This window comes from Charadrius vociferus, unplaced genomic scaffold (assembly GCF_000708025.1).
Source record: "Charadrius vociferus isolate BGI_N301 unplaced genomic scaffold, ASM70802v2 scaffold110, whole genome shotgun sequence".
Taxonomy (NCBI): Eukaryota; Metazoa; Chordata; class Aves; order Charadriiformes; family Charadriidae; genus Charadrius; species Charadrius vociferus.
In genome coordinates, this window is record NW_009646761.1 from 633,512 (window position 1) to 650,691 (window position 17,180).

Here is a 17,180-nt window from a genome sequence, read left to right on the forward strand (position 1 = left end):
TTTTGTATCTCAAAATGGACGAGGCTAATGATTTCAGGCAAATTAACTGGTGCCAAGGGGCAGACAGTGGAAACCTGACTTCAGAGGTCAAAGTATGGCCCTGTGTTTTCATACATTAATATTGCTCCACATCCATGAACCAGCTTTACACACTGAGTTTATGAAATTCATGCTCATTTTGTGGGCAAATTCCTAATGGCTTTGCTATTATTCAGCAGCTCTTTCAGGCGTGCAAACATCAACCTCACCCATTTCTAAGAGAGAATTCTCTATTAACACAGGAGCACAGGAATTTGGCAAGTGCACGCTCCGGGAGGATACTGCACATACCACAGGTGACTATTGCACTGTAATAACCTAAGCCAAATTCACTTCCAGGCAATTAAGATAGCTGCACGCTGGTTGTAAGGCAGACTTTTGGTCGAAACATGAGAAATTTTTAACACCTATTCCAGCATCATGTTATAAAATGACAGATGACAATTCATGCTGCATCAAGTCCCGGAACTTGCTGCGCTGGGGGATTATCGACAAATGCACAATTCATTTTGTACTACACTCTTGTATCAAAATAGTAGATTTAAGTGCTCAAAACAGTTGGTAGACATAGGGAGAAACTTTGAGCAGTTTTCAGAAACGAGCAGTTTGAGTGTCTTGTTAAATTAAGCAACAAACGCATCAGACAGATGCTCAGGACTGAGGGATGACACCAGATTTTGGAGTTGTGCTGCTAACCTGCTTTGCTTCTGTGTCCATTAACCTTCCACCTTTCCGTGGTCCAGTCCATCGAGCCTGCTAGCTGCTTGGGGCAGAGACCAGACCTGACCTGCACTTGTGCAACTGCGGTGGTTCTTCCACCACAGTTTTTTGAAAACCTATTTGAATTACTTTTTAGCCCCTGTCATTGAAGCACAAAGCTTGACAATGTGATCTGAGAGATCTCAGACCACAGACTACCGGTAAAAACAAGCTGGAACGTATTATCCTGTTACACCTCCAACTGAAGGATTTTCAACCCCGTGAGCTGGCGATGCCACCAAGAGGTACTTGGAGCTTTCAGGCACGACCTGACTTAGCTCAGCCTGGCATTTCTGCCTTCAGCCCAACATTTGCAATGATGACAGACTTCTGCGCACTTCTGAGAAACGCCTTTTATTGTATGACAGGAATTGTCACGTGAACGGCAACAGAAGAAATCATTCCATAGCAATACCGAAATCAAATTATTACACAAATGCAAAAACCAAACCGAAACAAAACCAGAGTTAAGATGATGAAAAAGCAGTGTGCCATTACACAACGTAAAACATATACAGAAAGCCACATTCTTCTGCTGAAGTGTCAGATGCTCATCATCATCACAGGAAATAAGTGATTTCAACTTTTTCTCCCCCCCAAAAGAGGCAAACTTTCAAGTGAGATTTTTCAAAGGGTCAGATTAACACAAAAAGCAGCATTTTCAGGAAAGTTTCTATACCATTTGGATCTTTTGTCCCCTTCTGATTCTTTTTGCAATCTTATTTTAAACATGTATTAGAAAGGTTAAAAGAAACCATCAACATCACTTAAGCAACCAACATTACTGATGTTGGTCAGAAGGTCCTCCCTCCTTCCAAAGGGCAGTACAAATGGCATCACAGAAGACAACGCTTATCTGGCAAATGAGCTCTGGTTCAATTCACTAAAGAGAATTTTGCCCTTAAAATAAGCAAAACATGAGATAACCTATCCTTGAGAATTGTGTTGGTTTTGACCTTCCCAGTGGTCTTTTGAGGAGGGGTGAAGCAAAGATATATCAAAACGAATGTCTCAAGAACAATTTTTGAGATCAGAAGTAGAGGCTGTTTGTAGTCTTTTACATCAAACAAACAACAGTTCTGTTAACTGATTATTTTCAGTATTACTGTATAAAATTATATTTGTTAGAAATAAGACTCTGGAATACTTTAAGGCACCTCATGGTGAAGAAGTATTTTAAAGGCTTGAATAACTCAGAAGACTGAGTTCTTTTTCCAAGATCCCCAGGAAGGAATGTAGCTTATAGTAACCAGCTTTGCTCTTTCCAAATACAGCATGAAAATCTTCAAAGTGGAAGTTTAGAACTATTTGAACTTTTCTTTAAAAGGAAACGTAATATGCCTTGCCGGAAAGATAATTTGTCTATTTAACAGACTTTCACCAAAGGAAGGCCTTTCTCATCTCTGATCTGAGTTTTGCCATTCAGGTACATTGCACTTCTTTTGCTCAACTGAAATTAAACGGGTCAGTCCACCATAACCAATACTTATCTAAACAAAACAACTATCAACAACAAAACCAACAAAAGAATCTAAAAAACAATTTCCCCGATTAAAATGTTTTTGTTACTGTTAACTAAAAAGATGGATATAATGCCAATGACAAACACGAATGACTTGCTATCAGTTGTTCTACTCAGCAATTTATGGGTTTCAAGTGTGATTTTTTTTTTTAAAAAAAAAAAATGTTTTCTCTTATATTAATATTTGATACCTACAGCTAGTAATGTCCTGCTAAAACACGTGAAGAAGCAGAATCAGCATTTTCAGAGATACCTAACATTTTTGTGCGCATTCAAAAAGCTACAGGATCAAATTAATTCTAGCTTATAGATTGACAGCTAGATCTGTCAGGGTCTCATACCAGTGAGTCTGCAGCAGCCAGCGTTTTGGAGCTCTGCTCTGAAATATAACTTACCATAGATTCATTTCAGAGCTGAAATGAACTAAAACTGTAATTATACCCTTGGTTTACACATGCATATCTCCTTGGTTCTGATAAAAAAAAATAATAAACTCAAGGTATATGGCCGAGAGAACATACTGTTCTCTTAAAGTATTTAAAAGTCGCAGTGTAGTATACACCATACTTACTCTCGTGTAAGAACTAACTATTTAGAAATCAGAAGAATTCACTACTGTAAAACACAGACTCTGGATACGTCCAAACTGCTCAATAAAAAAAGGTAAACAAATGAGCTCAAGCATCAGACTCCATTAAGTGTCCACACTGCCTTACTGGTCAGCTCACCCTAGCTCTGTTTTGGACTACTGCAGCCAGGTCTCCACAACAAAGCTTGAGCAGAGTTTGCACATGGTTCAGACCACGGATCCCTTCCAAAAAGGCAGTTACAGACAAGACCATGCAAGGATGAACTTCCTTCATGCTACGCAGTCCCCTAGCATTATCCCATGGGACTTTAGGCACTCAAACACTTCTCTACATCTTCACATACCTCTGCAATACAAACACCACTCTAGTGAGCTGCGGAATAGCTGCATCCTTATTCAGACAATTTGAACTGAAAAGGAAAACAAACGAAACCAGGAAGCGCTAGATGATAATTGTGTGCTAAGTCCATAGGGGGACTACCTGAGCCCAGAGAAGACCAAGGGCCAAGAGACACAGAAAAGTGGATGTAGGTGGTGTGCTCTAAGAAAGATTAGCGACAAGCACTGCTTACATGAGCCGATCTGTGCCACGTGGCTTTGGGGACAGGGAGTTGTCCCTGTCCGTCTGCTATTTAGCACCTGATGTAGCACGAGCCTCACGCTGTGCATCTCTGCATGAAGTTCAGTTCCACTGTTATCAATGGGATTTGTTATAGGGTGAGGTGCTACACACTGCAGAAGAAGGGTCAGAACCTGCCAAAAGAAAGCTAGGGACAAGAGCATTTCATTTTGTAACCTCCCGCTAACGACAGAAGAGGATGTTACCAGCAAAAAGGGACACCCAATATTTGTTTCCCTCCCCCCCCCAGCCCCTGCTCCCCACCCCAACCAGAGGAAGCTGGTTGGTGGCGCTGCTGGTAACCAGTAAGAGGTCCCCCTCTCTCTCCCGGTATCTCCCAGCAGGACAGCAAGCCTCTGAACCTCACGACAGGGAAGATGATGCAACAGGCAAATGTGGATTCTGCCACTTGCCAGCCTCTCACCACTGGGCTAACACCCGAGCAGGACAAAGCCCTTCTAGACGAGCCCTTGTGCTGAGGCACAGGCTTTGGCCTCAATTTACTTCTCAACAAAGAGAGAGTAATTTTGTATTTGAATCAGTTATTTGCTGGTAGAACTGCTTGAAATGAGAAACATTTGTGTTTGCCTTACTTTTAGACCACTGGGCAAACACTGAGTAAGTAACATTTGTCTTACAAAGGTAGGAGCAAGCATCTTCAGTAGTTTTTATTTTTTTTAAAGCACAGTATTTTCCATGTCCTGAAGATATCCATTGCCTTCTAGTCTCTTCTGTGCTCTTTAAACAGTAAGATGGATAGATTTATTTTCTACTGGACCTCAAAGAGTAGGTATATCTCACTAAACATGAAAAAATCTGAAGCAGCATAGCACTTGCTTGATTTTTTTTTTTTTTGGAAGCATGGGAATAGTGCGTTTGTGTTAAAGTGCTTTGCTGAATCAGGACGTAAATTAGGAATACCAAACCTCTCTCTCTCTCACTGCATTCCTCTCACTACCAGCAACAGTCATTCAAAACTACAGGTTGTACTCTCCTACCTATTGCGGTAGGATGGTAACTTCAAACAGCTCGAGTTCAACAGAACCCCTGATGCAAAACTTTAAATATACTAAGGTTAAATATTTTTAACATACATTTAATGAATTTGTTGTGTACCCTGCAGTTACAGCTTTGGCTTGAAGGCACAAATATTAAGGCACAATAAATGCAAATAATGGATACATTTCAATGTGTTGGGTTGAAGATAACTTTGTACTACACGGTATTTAGGTATAATGACATGTCATTCAAACATTTCCTCAAGTTATTTTAATACCTTTTTTTCTTTGATAACCTGGATAAAAAGAGGAATGTATGTTAAATTATTTAAATATTTCTTCAGTGCAAACATGGTATTTTTCTTCTAAAGTGTAGAAGATTGAGATTGATTTTTCAGCATTTGGATTTTAGCAAAATAAAACTAATATTTACATTCATCTTGAACAGCATTATTTGAATTATTTATCAAAAAAATAAGTATATAGTCCTTTTTGCTATCAAAAAGAAAAAGTGTTTTTGGCTTGTTTTTTTTCTACCAACCTGCACAGCTACTTACGACAGGTAGAAGGACAATTACGTTAGACAACTAAATTGTACACTACCAAATCTGCTGTTTAGACATAGCTGTCGTGCTAAATTGACACTGAAAAAATTTTGGTTTTGCTTGCTCTCAAAATATTTCCAAAAGAGAAAAAGGACGCATTCAAATATTTTTTTTTTTTTTTTATAACAAGCTCCAAATACGCACCCTAGACCTGCTGGGTGTCCCGCACCTGTTTAAATAAAAGAGATCTCTACCACATAACTTTCAAATAAAAACTGAATCTGCCTAATCTCCTTAGCAAAACAAACATAATTAGTTGGAAAGGAAAACATATTGCACTGAAATTAAAGAAAGAGGGACAGTAAAAATTTTCTTCTCAATATTAAATAGGAAGGATGTCCAGTGCAAAGAAACGCCCCCTCCCTTTCCTCTCCCGTTGACACTTGGAAACATCGTCACTGAGTTTAGATGACCTCAGGTTTACATTCCACGGAAAACAGTTATGGTTATTAGGAATCACAGTGCAGTTTCAGTTATGCATAATCCTGAGGAAGGATCCAAGGAGGAATCTGTGGCAAGCTGACCATTCTGAATTACTTCTGGGTAATTCTTACTGAAGTACACCTAGGAAAAATATCAGATTCTGTGAGTAATTATGCATCAAACACCTTTAGTTGCAAATAAAATTTCTGCAGATAAATACAGTAGAGATAAATGCATGTCCTTAAGGAACCCCAACAGGAACTTCAGGTTGGTGGCACTCAGTAACTGTGTGTAACTGAAAAATTAGTAAAATTACTATACGATCTTATATTATAACAAAGCGTGAGAAAAATCCCACACAACCTGTAGATCCACTCAAATTCTGGTAATTCAGATAAATAGATATATTTTATCACTTTGCATTAAACTGATAAGTAAAATCATTTTACTAGCTCAAAACATGGAGATAAATTAAAAACAGGATGACAAAGAAGCTGTGAAATCTTGCGTCTGCACAAGGGTTTCTCATTTTCACACATAAAATGAACACAATGGATTTGGATGTTAATATCAGGTTGTAATCCCTATATTTTACAAACTATGATTGACAACCATTGAAACTTCGAGGTATATGTATGAAATATCCCAGCGTTTAATTTGTGCTGCAGAGCAGCTATAGGGCCTATAGAAATGTGATCTCTGGATAGTGAACCACAATAATGAAAGAAGAAGCAAAAGCTTTAACAATGACTCAACCAAGCAACTTCTCTAAAATGTAAGATGATACCAAATAATAGGACGGTTCTTTGCCAAGCCTTTGAGTTCCTGAATTCTACCAATTTCTAGCTCAACTAGAAGAGATACAGGTTTCCTGATAAATGTATAATCAGAACATAAAGGAAATGAAATGCTGTCAAGTTTCACTGTTCCACAATCATCAGTTTTTAGTAGCTGTATCATATCTCTGTTCCTTGACAGATGCGCATAACAAAATGAAATAATGTCAAGACTTGTGTGCTCTTATCTAAAAATGTGTTTGGGTGAAAAAGGACTTCAAATGCAATTTTTTTCAAAGAAGAATGTGAAAAGTTTTGTTTGAGTCTTTAAAAACAGAAAATACACTATCTTTCTGAAGCTGACATGTGTCACGAGTTAGGTCTCATAGTCAGACTGCTTTGACTACGGCTTATGAAACATTTCTCCAATTTATATTTGAGAGTGTTGTCAACAAAGTTCAGGTTTTTTAACAATAATGTCCTTTTCATATATATGAATACATGTATAAGACACGCAGGATAAAAAAGAAATAGTCATTCTATAAAAACATTCCTGTAAGTACCACTGTCGTCTTTTGTGCGCACACGCTAACACAGGATATATGCATCTTTACAAGTTTCAGAGAATATTAAGGTCTGATTTGAATCAACAAAAGAATTGGAAGTCCTGTTAAGAGGCATTCCTCAGTAACCAGCCATGATCGGATGCAACAGAGGAAAGTTAATCAGGCGCCTGCCTGCACACAGGCTGCAGAGACGGCAGCACCAGTTGTGTATTCCCATCCTGTTCCTGGGTTAAAACATAAACCTTTGGCATACTTTTAATGCAGCTTTTGAATGTGATTTTTTTTTTTTTTTTGGAAGTTAATAGAAAACCTTGGCACATTACTAGAGATGTAATGAAATGGCAGCTGCTTTTCAACTGTCTCATTGCAATTCTTCCCCTGAGCCCAATCCCTCAAGATATTAAATGCCCAAGTCTTTATACAAGTTTCTTCCACTGCCAACCTTTTAAAAAATAATCACTGAGGTGAGATAACACCTAGTATTTTAATATTTACACATCTGTCATAGCTTGAAAAGGAAATCATCCTTATTTTTCCCTCAAAGTACTCCAAAACTGATTGACAGGAAACCAGCCCTACCCCGACGCCACCAAAGCTTGCGGAAAAGCCTCTCTCAGTGCTGCCAAGAGCACGGAGAAAACACCAACTTTTGTTTATCTGAATAATTGAGCACTTTTTTCCCTCTTTAACTGTTTGATGACTATTTCTCAATTTCCCTTAAGATCTTCCCCTAACAGCTTCTTGTAAACTGAGCAAAGATAAAAACATGGTCTCACAGCGCCAAGCATAACTCTAGTGCCGTCAGGCTCACGGGCCAGTTAATAGATACTCAGAGGTCTCTGATTTGAGCTGTTTTCTTTGACATTTGCAGAAAAAATGGGGATACTGAGTGACCAAGAGAGACATACAAATAGCAGTACTGGATCAATTCAGAAGCCTGAGCTAAGGTTCTAGCAATAGCTCCATCTTGCAATGCTTAGCTAAGATGCCCACAAGATTTTTTTTTGAAAATTCTGTTTCTTCAAAGATGTCCAAATTAGTCTTCCAATTCAAGGTGCGTAGTCCCTCTTCATTTGCACTTAAAGGATATATGCAGAATCCGTACAGTTCCAGAAAATGCATGTGAAGTCTCACCTTACTGAAAGAAGCTCTTGCAACAAGTTTGTTCGGCGCAAGATTCAGGTCCAGAATGCAATAAATCAAATAATCATTGCCAAAGCATGGCCACATTCCAAACCATTTTACTTAGCAACCCACTGTAACGCCTTTTGAAAAGTATGTATATATGCCATATTACCATTTCTTTTTATGTGCAGCATGCTGTTTTTCAACAACAGAAAAAAGCTGTTCTTCATCAAAACAGTTCTTAGTAACCACAGTAGGAATGTATGAGACCAACAGCAATACATGTAAGAGACTTACTCGTGTAAAAAGAAAAGCCATCAGAATCAGCTCTTCTGACTAAGCAACTTCTCTCCAAGTATGCATGAAGCACAAGGGACAGCAATAATGAAAACCTTGAATTAATGTCGAAGTCCTTCAAACAGAAAGGACTGTAACTCTGCTTCTGGGTAGCTGCTGACTGGAGATATAGTCTCTCGATTCCCATATTTTTGGGCTGAGTGTGGATAAGCACCATGCTTTGCATTCTTGGCAGATGCTAAAGCTTGTATCTGCCTTCTAGCCTGGGAGTTAGCAAACTTTTTCATCAAACCACATTTCAGCAGAGACTGGTTCCTGGATCTCTTCCCTTCCTGTACAAAATCACATAACATTGATGTGGTAACTGCAGATGACTATATGGGCAAGTAACATCAGGCAATTATTTTTATATATTTTGAATTATCTTTGAATGCAATTGTGCAATTGGGGAGGGCTGCAGGGAAGGAAGAAGAGACAGCATGACATGGCTAAATCTCTACAGATGACAGCTGGACAGCCTCACCTCTTGCCATTCCAAGGATCAAGCCTTAGGAAGCTGGCCTTCACTTTACAGACAAACACTGGTCATATGAATTTGAAGCTATCCTTTTACACATTATTTATGTAACCTCCACACTGTCACACACATACCATAAAAAAACCCTATGGTTAAACCACTCCTTTCTAGTAATAAAATATAAGCAGCTACGTAGCAGCAATGGAGAAGGACAGCAGGACTCGGGACTATGTAATTAGTCTAGTTAAGGACAAAGCTGTTTCCTCAGTTCTGCTATTAGTGCCACACATGAATTTATAGTGTATGCTCTTAGCTAGAAACCTTCACTTGAAAAACTCTTAAAAAAAAAAGCTATTTTAGTAGCTCTACAAAAAATTTCTAAGAATATGAACAGACACAGAAATCTCTTCCCTAACCTTCAAAAAGTTCAGTAAAATAGCCTCCATGACAGCAGCACAATTTTTCATTTTTTTTAACAACTTGTGAAAATGTGTCTATTTTCCTAGGAAATAGCCAGGCACCTGCCATTTTGTTTCCTGTCTTTAGGCGTTGCTTCCTGCCTATTGCTTTCCTGTTTCCCCAGGGAACCGTTTGGAGTTCGTATCCCCCTAGCTCTGTTCCACACATCCAGCAACTTGAGGAGAGGAAAGCACAGATGCTAAAGATAAGACCTTTGCCTCTTGTCTTGAAAAGGCTCTCTTAGGTCTCTACAGGCCTAATATCAGCACCTTACTTGCATGCTGAAATTAAAGTTACATGATGATGAAGCAAGTTGCCGCCAAACTGAGCGCTGCCAGTCTGAAGCAGCGCTGAACCTTCATCGGCACCGAGAGAAAGAAAACTTCGCTCTGGACATCCTGTGTGGTAAATCATCAAGAAAAAAGAAATGAAGCCAAAAGCTAGTCAAAATGAGTTCCTCGATCAGAGGTCATTTTTCTGTCTTCTTATCTCTGCTTCAGCTTTCCATCTGAAAAGTGGAGATGATACAGCCTCACCTCAGAGGCATATTATGAAAATTAATCCATTGATTAAACACTTTGATTGCCAGAGGAATGCTCACAATTACATTAATAATTCCGTACTCAGAGTAGGATTTGAATAGTAAGCAGTAAACCAGGCACAAGGAGGCAACAGAACATTCAACAGCTGTTTCTTAATCGAACCCTGCTCATCCTATGTGCACAACAGAGCAAGGGTACAAGAACAAAGTAAGAAAAAGCACAAAAATAAGACCATGCTATAATGCGCAGGTACTGAACCTCAAACTAAAATTTGATGGGCCCTTTTAAAAATAGAGAAATAACAGAGAAATGCTGGGGTCTGCAGCCTTAACATGGTTTACAGCAAGTTTTTGTAAGATCAATGCCTAGCACAGGTGAGTATGTCATATACTATTTACAGTTACCGTTTTGTGTACACACAGAAGGATGCAAGAAATCCAAACAGTCTTTCAACTCAGGGTATATAAATACACTTATCATTTGGAAGTCTGTGTATATCCCACTGAAAAAAGCCCGGAAGATGATGGCTTTGCCTTGCAAAGCCAACAGATTCTTTAGTGCAACGCTTACTGTAACACTGAATATGCTAACGAGATAAACAAACTGCAGAGACAAACTTAATTATCACTTCTTCTAAAATTACCCGTTTTGCTGTTTCAATCAGAGAAGCCGCTTCAGTCTTGCCCACTTGTTGCACCATTTTGTAAAACAACCCATCTTGCTCTTGCAGCAAAATGTAAGGTTCACCGTATTCTTTCAGTCTCCCAGCATCTAAAACCTGTTAAATCAGCAGAAACCAATGTATTAACATAAGAAATTCAAAAACAAATGTTAGAGACTACAAGCAAGGGGAGAATGTACGCACTTTAAGTGCTAAAATGAATTTTGTATCCTGAAAATGAAATATGTTCTCTTCAAACAAGCATAGCACTTTTTGAGTTTATAGACCTGTTGTACAATTTTAGAGTGCCCTACAGCCATTCCACCTATAGGATTCCAATGCAAAGTTATGCAGAATATGGAAATACAATGTTTGTGAAACCAACAAAGCAGATTATAAGACTCATTGTGTAAGAACGCAACAAAGAGGCCTAAAATGGGCTCTGAAGTAAACAGCTGTGGGTAAAAACCACGCAATAACCACCAAGATGGTTAAAGGAGAATAAGTACGTCTTTTGGATTAGAGGAGGTGAAGATGTAATCAAAGAAATTGAGGGTGTTGCTGAAAAGATAAACAATTTCTTGCATCAGTTTTTGCCAACTACGTATTAGAAAGATACTTACCCGGAACCTATTCTTTCTACATAAAAAAGAAGATGAGATGCCACCAGGGACATAGGTACCAAAAGAGAGGAGGGGAGAAGGAAAAAAACAACAGAGAAATTAAAAAGGCATTAAGTCAGTAAGCCACAGAGGATATATACAGTCAAAAATATTAGAAGAATTTAAGAATAATCTGATTGAACCTCTAAGAAAAAATTCTCATACTAGTGACTATTTAAGGGCTGCAGGGTAGCAAACACTGCACTTACATTCTGAAAAGCCTTATGGGATCATTCAGGGAACTTTTAGACCAGCATATATACATTTTAGATAAGACAGCAATTTAGTCAAAACAATCATTAAAAGACAAATAGAAGACACATAGATCACAGATAGAATTTGTTCTGCACGGTTTTAACAGAAGTAAATAGTACCTCACAAATCAGATACAATTATACGGATTTCCAGAAAGGTATCTGGTATAACTAAACAGCTATGCCACAAAGGACAAAAATTTTTCAAGAACCTGGACAAAACCAGAGATCAAAAATAAACAGTGCGTTTTGCTTTGTGGAAAGCCAAACAGGTAGGAAATGGTGGGAACCACAGCATTCTGGCGTATGTTGCAGCTATGTATTTGTTAGTCATCAGAAAAGGGAATTATCAAGAAAGTGAAAAACCTGCAAATGACACAAAAATGTGCGGGGAAAGTCTAGACCAGAGAAGATTCAGATACACCTAACTAACCTAAAAGAATGAGAAACACAATAGCAGGGAAAAGTCAATATTGACAAATGCAATACACTCAAATACTTAACTGTTTTATAAATTAATGGTATTGACTCAGGAAAGAGATTTGGGTATCAGTCTACAAGTTCAGTACTTTCACCCATGTGTAGGAGCAGTGAAGTTAATAAAAAACCAAAAAAGAAAAAGAAGTTATGTGAGAAAACAAAGTAATTCAGAAAATATTTTTGTTATTATATAAATAAAAAACTGAATACACATGGCGTATTATTGAAAAAGATATTGCCACAACAGAGGGACTTCAAGGACTCATAACCAAGACATAATTGTGGTGTACATACTTGTAAGAAAAAAAAAAAAATGTAAAAAACTGGAGCTGATGATTTCAGGAAAGAAATGAATAAAAGGTATTATGAGGACAACTTCCAAAATAACAAAAACAGTTTGCAAACTTCTGTTTGAAAGAAGAAACTTCAATAAGCTTGCAGACAAATTCAAAGCCCTGCGAGGAAACTTTAAAATGTGCAATTTTTGCCCATGCAACTCCTTAAAGCAAAACATCCTGATGGGCAAGAGCCTGGCAGATCTCCGAGAGGCCCGGACCCCCAAAACCCACAGTGAAAGAGGATAGCTGAGCCGATTCCTTTGCCGGCACTGGTGTGAAAATTCCACGCTGCCGAGATCGCTGTTGACTTGTTTGACACCGGGGACCCAGCACCAGGGAAAAGGCGCCCACTCCTTCGCTTCCGGTTCAATTAAGTGCACGGCATTTGAATGGAAAATAACTCAGCCAACAACAACAGCATAATTACATCTGATTTTATAAATTGCATGCACAGAAACCTACAAGAAGTTATTTGCTATTTTCAAAAGCACATATCTTAGATTACCCAGCTTATACTAGAATTTTCCCTTGCAAGCGATTTCCAATACTGTTTGGTATCCAGCTGAACAAAGTGCTCATAGAAAAAATTTAAAATATCAGTAACACTGCATAGCACAATATACAGCCATTTAATATACAATAGATGCAGTATTTCACCTGCAAAGGTACACTTGCACACATGTTGATTTTTCAGCGTACTTAGTCCTATCCCATTTAATTTGAATATTTAAGGATTAATTACAAATATAATTTTAGTCGCCATCTTTTATATACTACAGTATGTCACAGTTAAGGGCAGCCTCCTTAAAAATGCAATATATTAACTGATCATATACAGTTCAACAACATAATTGAACTGGTGTGCCACATCATAGGACATCTCTGGTGCCTTGAATAAGTTTAGGTTTTTTTCAGCATAGCACTAGATTATGTAACCACACCTTAAGAAAGAAAACAAAAAGCATCTTAATTAAATCTCTCTCTCACAAGTAAGGAACTACAATAGAAAAGTAGAGGGGTTTTTAAAAGTTATAGTACTGTGGTGTTTGAATTTTAATATTAATTTTGCAAATATCTGAAACAACCACAAACACGGACAATCTTTCTCCTCCAGAGAACCTGGGAGGGGAAAACCGAAAAATTTATTCTTCCTTGACAAGTTTTAAACAGCCAAGTCCAGAAGATGAATAGATAGAGTGAGCGATTTGTGTGTCTAGAAAAATTCCATTCACATTTTAAACAAATCATTAATCTATTCATATCCTTTTCTTGGGGAATAAAAACAAACTTGTGTTATGAAAACAGACAGAACAAACGTAGGGAAAACAAGCCGTGTTACTTTTTTAAAATCTGAAATGCAAAGAAAAAAAGAATGAAACTGAACAGACAGTATCATTCCTACAAGTCAGGAATACTCCATAAACCCTATTCACCAAGGAAAAAACTGTTTCTACTAACTGCTCTTACCTACGAGACAATGGAGAGAATTTAAGCTGATTTACGTGGTAGTTATACATTCATATATTTATACATTTATAAAAGCGCTTAGACAAAGAGATAGGTTCTCTTCTTTGAAGAAATACGTGCTGATAAAATTTAAATAAATAAATAGGTACTTTGGCTAAGGCTTTGCATACTCTTACTCACTGACTCCAAGCCAAATTAAAATCATTAGGACTTCAAAAAGCCAGCTAATCATTCAGGAAAGGTGGAATCTGGTGTTTACCAGCCACATATTTTCTGATCAACCTGCATGCAATGCTTATCACCGCACAATACGACCGAATCGAACCCAGATGCATTCCAAGGCAGTTGTACCAGTGGAACTTGATACAGAAAAGCCAGAGAAGCTTGTAGCTGGCGAAATCAGATCGGCAGGATGATTATGGAGAACACACGCAGCAGCATGGGACTCTGAATCAGACTGGGATTTCATTATAGACCTTAATGCAGATTTTGAGAGGGGGGGATTTTGGACAAATCATTGAACTTTTTCAGCTCGTTGGTCTGACTGTGTAAAATACAACAAATAAAGCCTCATAATCGTTCCGTGGGAGTTAACTGCCTGTGAAATACTTAGACAGCCCAGAGTAAAATAAAACAAATCCAGAAAAGCTATATAAACCCAAAGTAGTCATATGTAAACCAGGGCCAGAATCTCTACTGCCTTGTACTGGCAGTCTCTTTTACCTTGTCTGCACTGTTCTTTGTAGTGAGATCCTTATGACTTCAACAGGATATTCTCAAGCAAAAGAGTAACTCCAAAGAACAAAATTCACAAAATTGGCTGCTGGTGATCACGCAAAAGAGCATGCAGGAAAATTCTTACTCAATGGAAATTGCTCGCCTCCTTGTGTAAGGTGAAACTGCTCTTTACTTATAGATATCCATACCACCCGTACTCAAACAGCACTATTCAGACATTTTATGTTCAAATAGAGCTTAAATGCTGTACTACTCTTGTGTAAAATCCTCTCACGCCACCTAATTCCACTCCATCTAATCTTCCACTCCAGCAGAGTAGTCTGGGGCAGCGACTGCTCATCCCAGTTGTGACTGGTTTGTGTTGGGTAGAAGGCAACATAGTTTTGAACAGTGCTTTTACATGGAGGCACAGACTAACATAGAAAGAGTGGGATTAAAAACACGGCAGGGAAGAGGCAGAGAAACAGAAAAACAGTTGAATTTGACTGACCTGCAAAGGCAAACATGAAAATGGAGTATCAGCCATTTAAATGTGTTCTTTACATTAACTCTAGCTAGCACAGAAGGACTATTTGCCTATGCCACAAAAATGTGGCTGAATTAAATTTGCATAAGATTTAGCAACTACAAAATAGTTGTCCTTTTATTCTTGATATGTATCCTGCCAGGGTATTTACCTCCACTCTGCCTAGGTCCTACCCTCCCTCCCCAACGCCCAAACTTTGTGTATTTCCATTCCATAGCATCATAGTGTAATGTATTACCTATCACAAAAAGGAGGCCGGGGGGGAGACAAAAAGGAAAACATAAAATGGTGGAAAAGAAATCAGAGATCCATTTCACAATGAAAAGAGAAAAATGAGACAATAAATGACGAGGATACTACATTAAGATAGTCCAGACTCCAGCAGAGACCTAGGCAGCAGAACCAGGACAGCACCTTTTCTCCCCGATGATTCCCACAACTAATCTATATTGTTCTGTGGCTCAGGACTTTGGAAAAGCAAACATTAATTTTGTAAGTGAATTTAAAGTCTTCTTTGTGGATTAATATAAGCAAAAGAAGTGTCATTAGCCACAGAAAGAGAAAGAACACGGATTCTTAGAGACGCTGTAACAAATACCATGTACTTACGGCTATCCATAGACACAAAAAAGAAAGTTCTAAATCCTGCATTTTCTAACTTTCAGCAACAAAAGCAGACAAACCAAGAGAACAATAGTTATAAAACATTCTGAGAAAAAAACAGTCCAAGGTTGGAAGTGTTCAGCAACAGAGGAGGGGGGCATGGGAATTTATTTCAATTATTATTGAGGAATGACTAGTATTCCTATTCACGTTCATCTTCACCATAAAGCCAGAGGGAAAATGGGACATTTAAGAGTTGATCATAAATGTTTTTATTTCCTATTCAAAAGGAAAATAATTCAAGCAAATTATCTCCTAGGGAATACATCTGATTTAATTTAGACTTGGAGAAGACATCACCAAACAACAAAATTATTATTAAAGTTCAAAACTCTGCTAGGAGTACAACTTTGAACAATGTTTTCCTCAGAGAGCATACATCAAGATGATCTTCAATAAAGTCCTGGGAAGAGGAGAATATTCAGGAGATGCTTCTGGTTATATCATATTATAAGAAATACATTTACCCAAGACAATACATAGTTTTGTAGGAAAGAGTCAACTGCCTGTGCTCCAGTTGGCATTAAGTTCAGATGCAAGCATGTTCTGTCTCTTCCGTCTCATCATGGTTTGTCAAAACAGATCAGAAACATGTACATACTTCTCTGAAGAATCATTTATAAATTATCAACATATCTAAACACGTTTGTGAACATCGAAGAACATTGAGAAGGTTGCAAATACAATTCAGGAACCATTTTAAAGGTTTTTTTCTTTTTAAGCGGTTTTTCTCTTTTTTCTGTTGTTTGTTGTTTTATTTTTATTTTTTTTTTTTTATTTTTGGTGGTGGAGCTTTGTTTGGCTGTCTTTTGGGGTTTTTTGTTTGATTTTTTTTTAGTCTTCAGGTTTAATCTAAGCATTCCCCAAGCTCCTTCAGGGCTCCTATACAAATTACCAGTAAGTCCAGGCAAATTTGGCATCAAATAATGTACACTTCATACATCATGCGTACAAACAAAGCAGAGCACACTTGGGCGTTTACCTTCTTATAATCTGAATTATTATTTTCAGACTTTCCAAATATTTCACCTCAGCAGATCTTTGCTGTAACAATGCCAAATCTGCCACTGGTCACTGGGATTTGACATGTACCTCCTGACTGCCTTCCCCACTTTACCGAAAAGGCAGCTTCAGACATCTTGTTCTGTAAACAGAAACAGTGGATTTCTTTAAACTGAAATTATTATTGAGCTATAACTTAGCGAACATGGAGCATGCAACGCTGGATGGTAAAACTGTTCCACATATGAATTATCTTTATTTTTCTTGCAGAGGCTCAAAAATCTACCACCTTCTCCTTTTCTCCATCTGATGGCATGCCACTGTAAGCTAGTTGGAATGTTGTGGGAAAAAATATCAATTATGTATGTAGTAATGAGTCTTATTCTACTGCTAATCATTTGATATTAACTCCTTCTGTATGTTGTTGGAGGAAAGAAGCCTGTTAACCAGGCACTGCAGATGTTGCTTGTATTGTGAAGTTTCCTCACACCAAAATATCTGATACACCACTGCAAGATCAACCTTTCCCTTAGAGGGTACGAAGGGATCTCAC

General features: G+C 38.0%; 1 protein-coding gene across 1 annotated transcript in view; it reads right to left on the minus strand.

Moving 5' to 3' along the window:
* Positions 1-4,805: 4,805 nt before the first annotated feature.
* The window catches only part of ABCC4 (ATP-binding cassette, sub-family C (CFTR/MRP), member 4), a 141,739-nt gene continuing 129,364 nt past the window's right edge, over positions 4,806-17,180 (minus strand). Inside the window, exons 30-31 of the mRNA XM_009891916.1 lie at positions 10,480-10,614; positions 4,806-5,695 (exon numbers count right to left, since the gene is read on the minus strand). Coding sequence (XP_009890218.1) covers positions 5,588-5,695; positions 10,480-10,614 — 243 coding nt within the window. The 3' untranslated portion in view covers positions 4,806-5,587. The remainder of the gene's footprint in view (positions 5,696-10,479; positions 10,615-17,180) is intronic.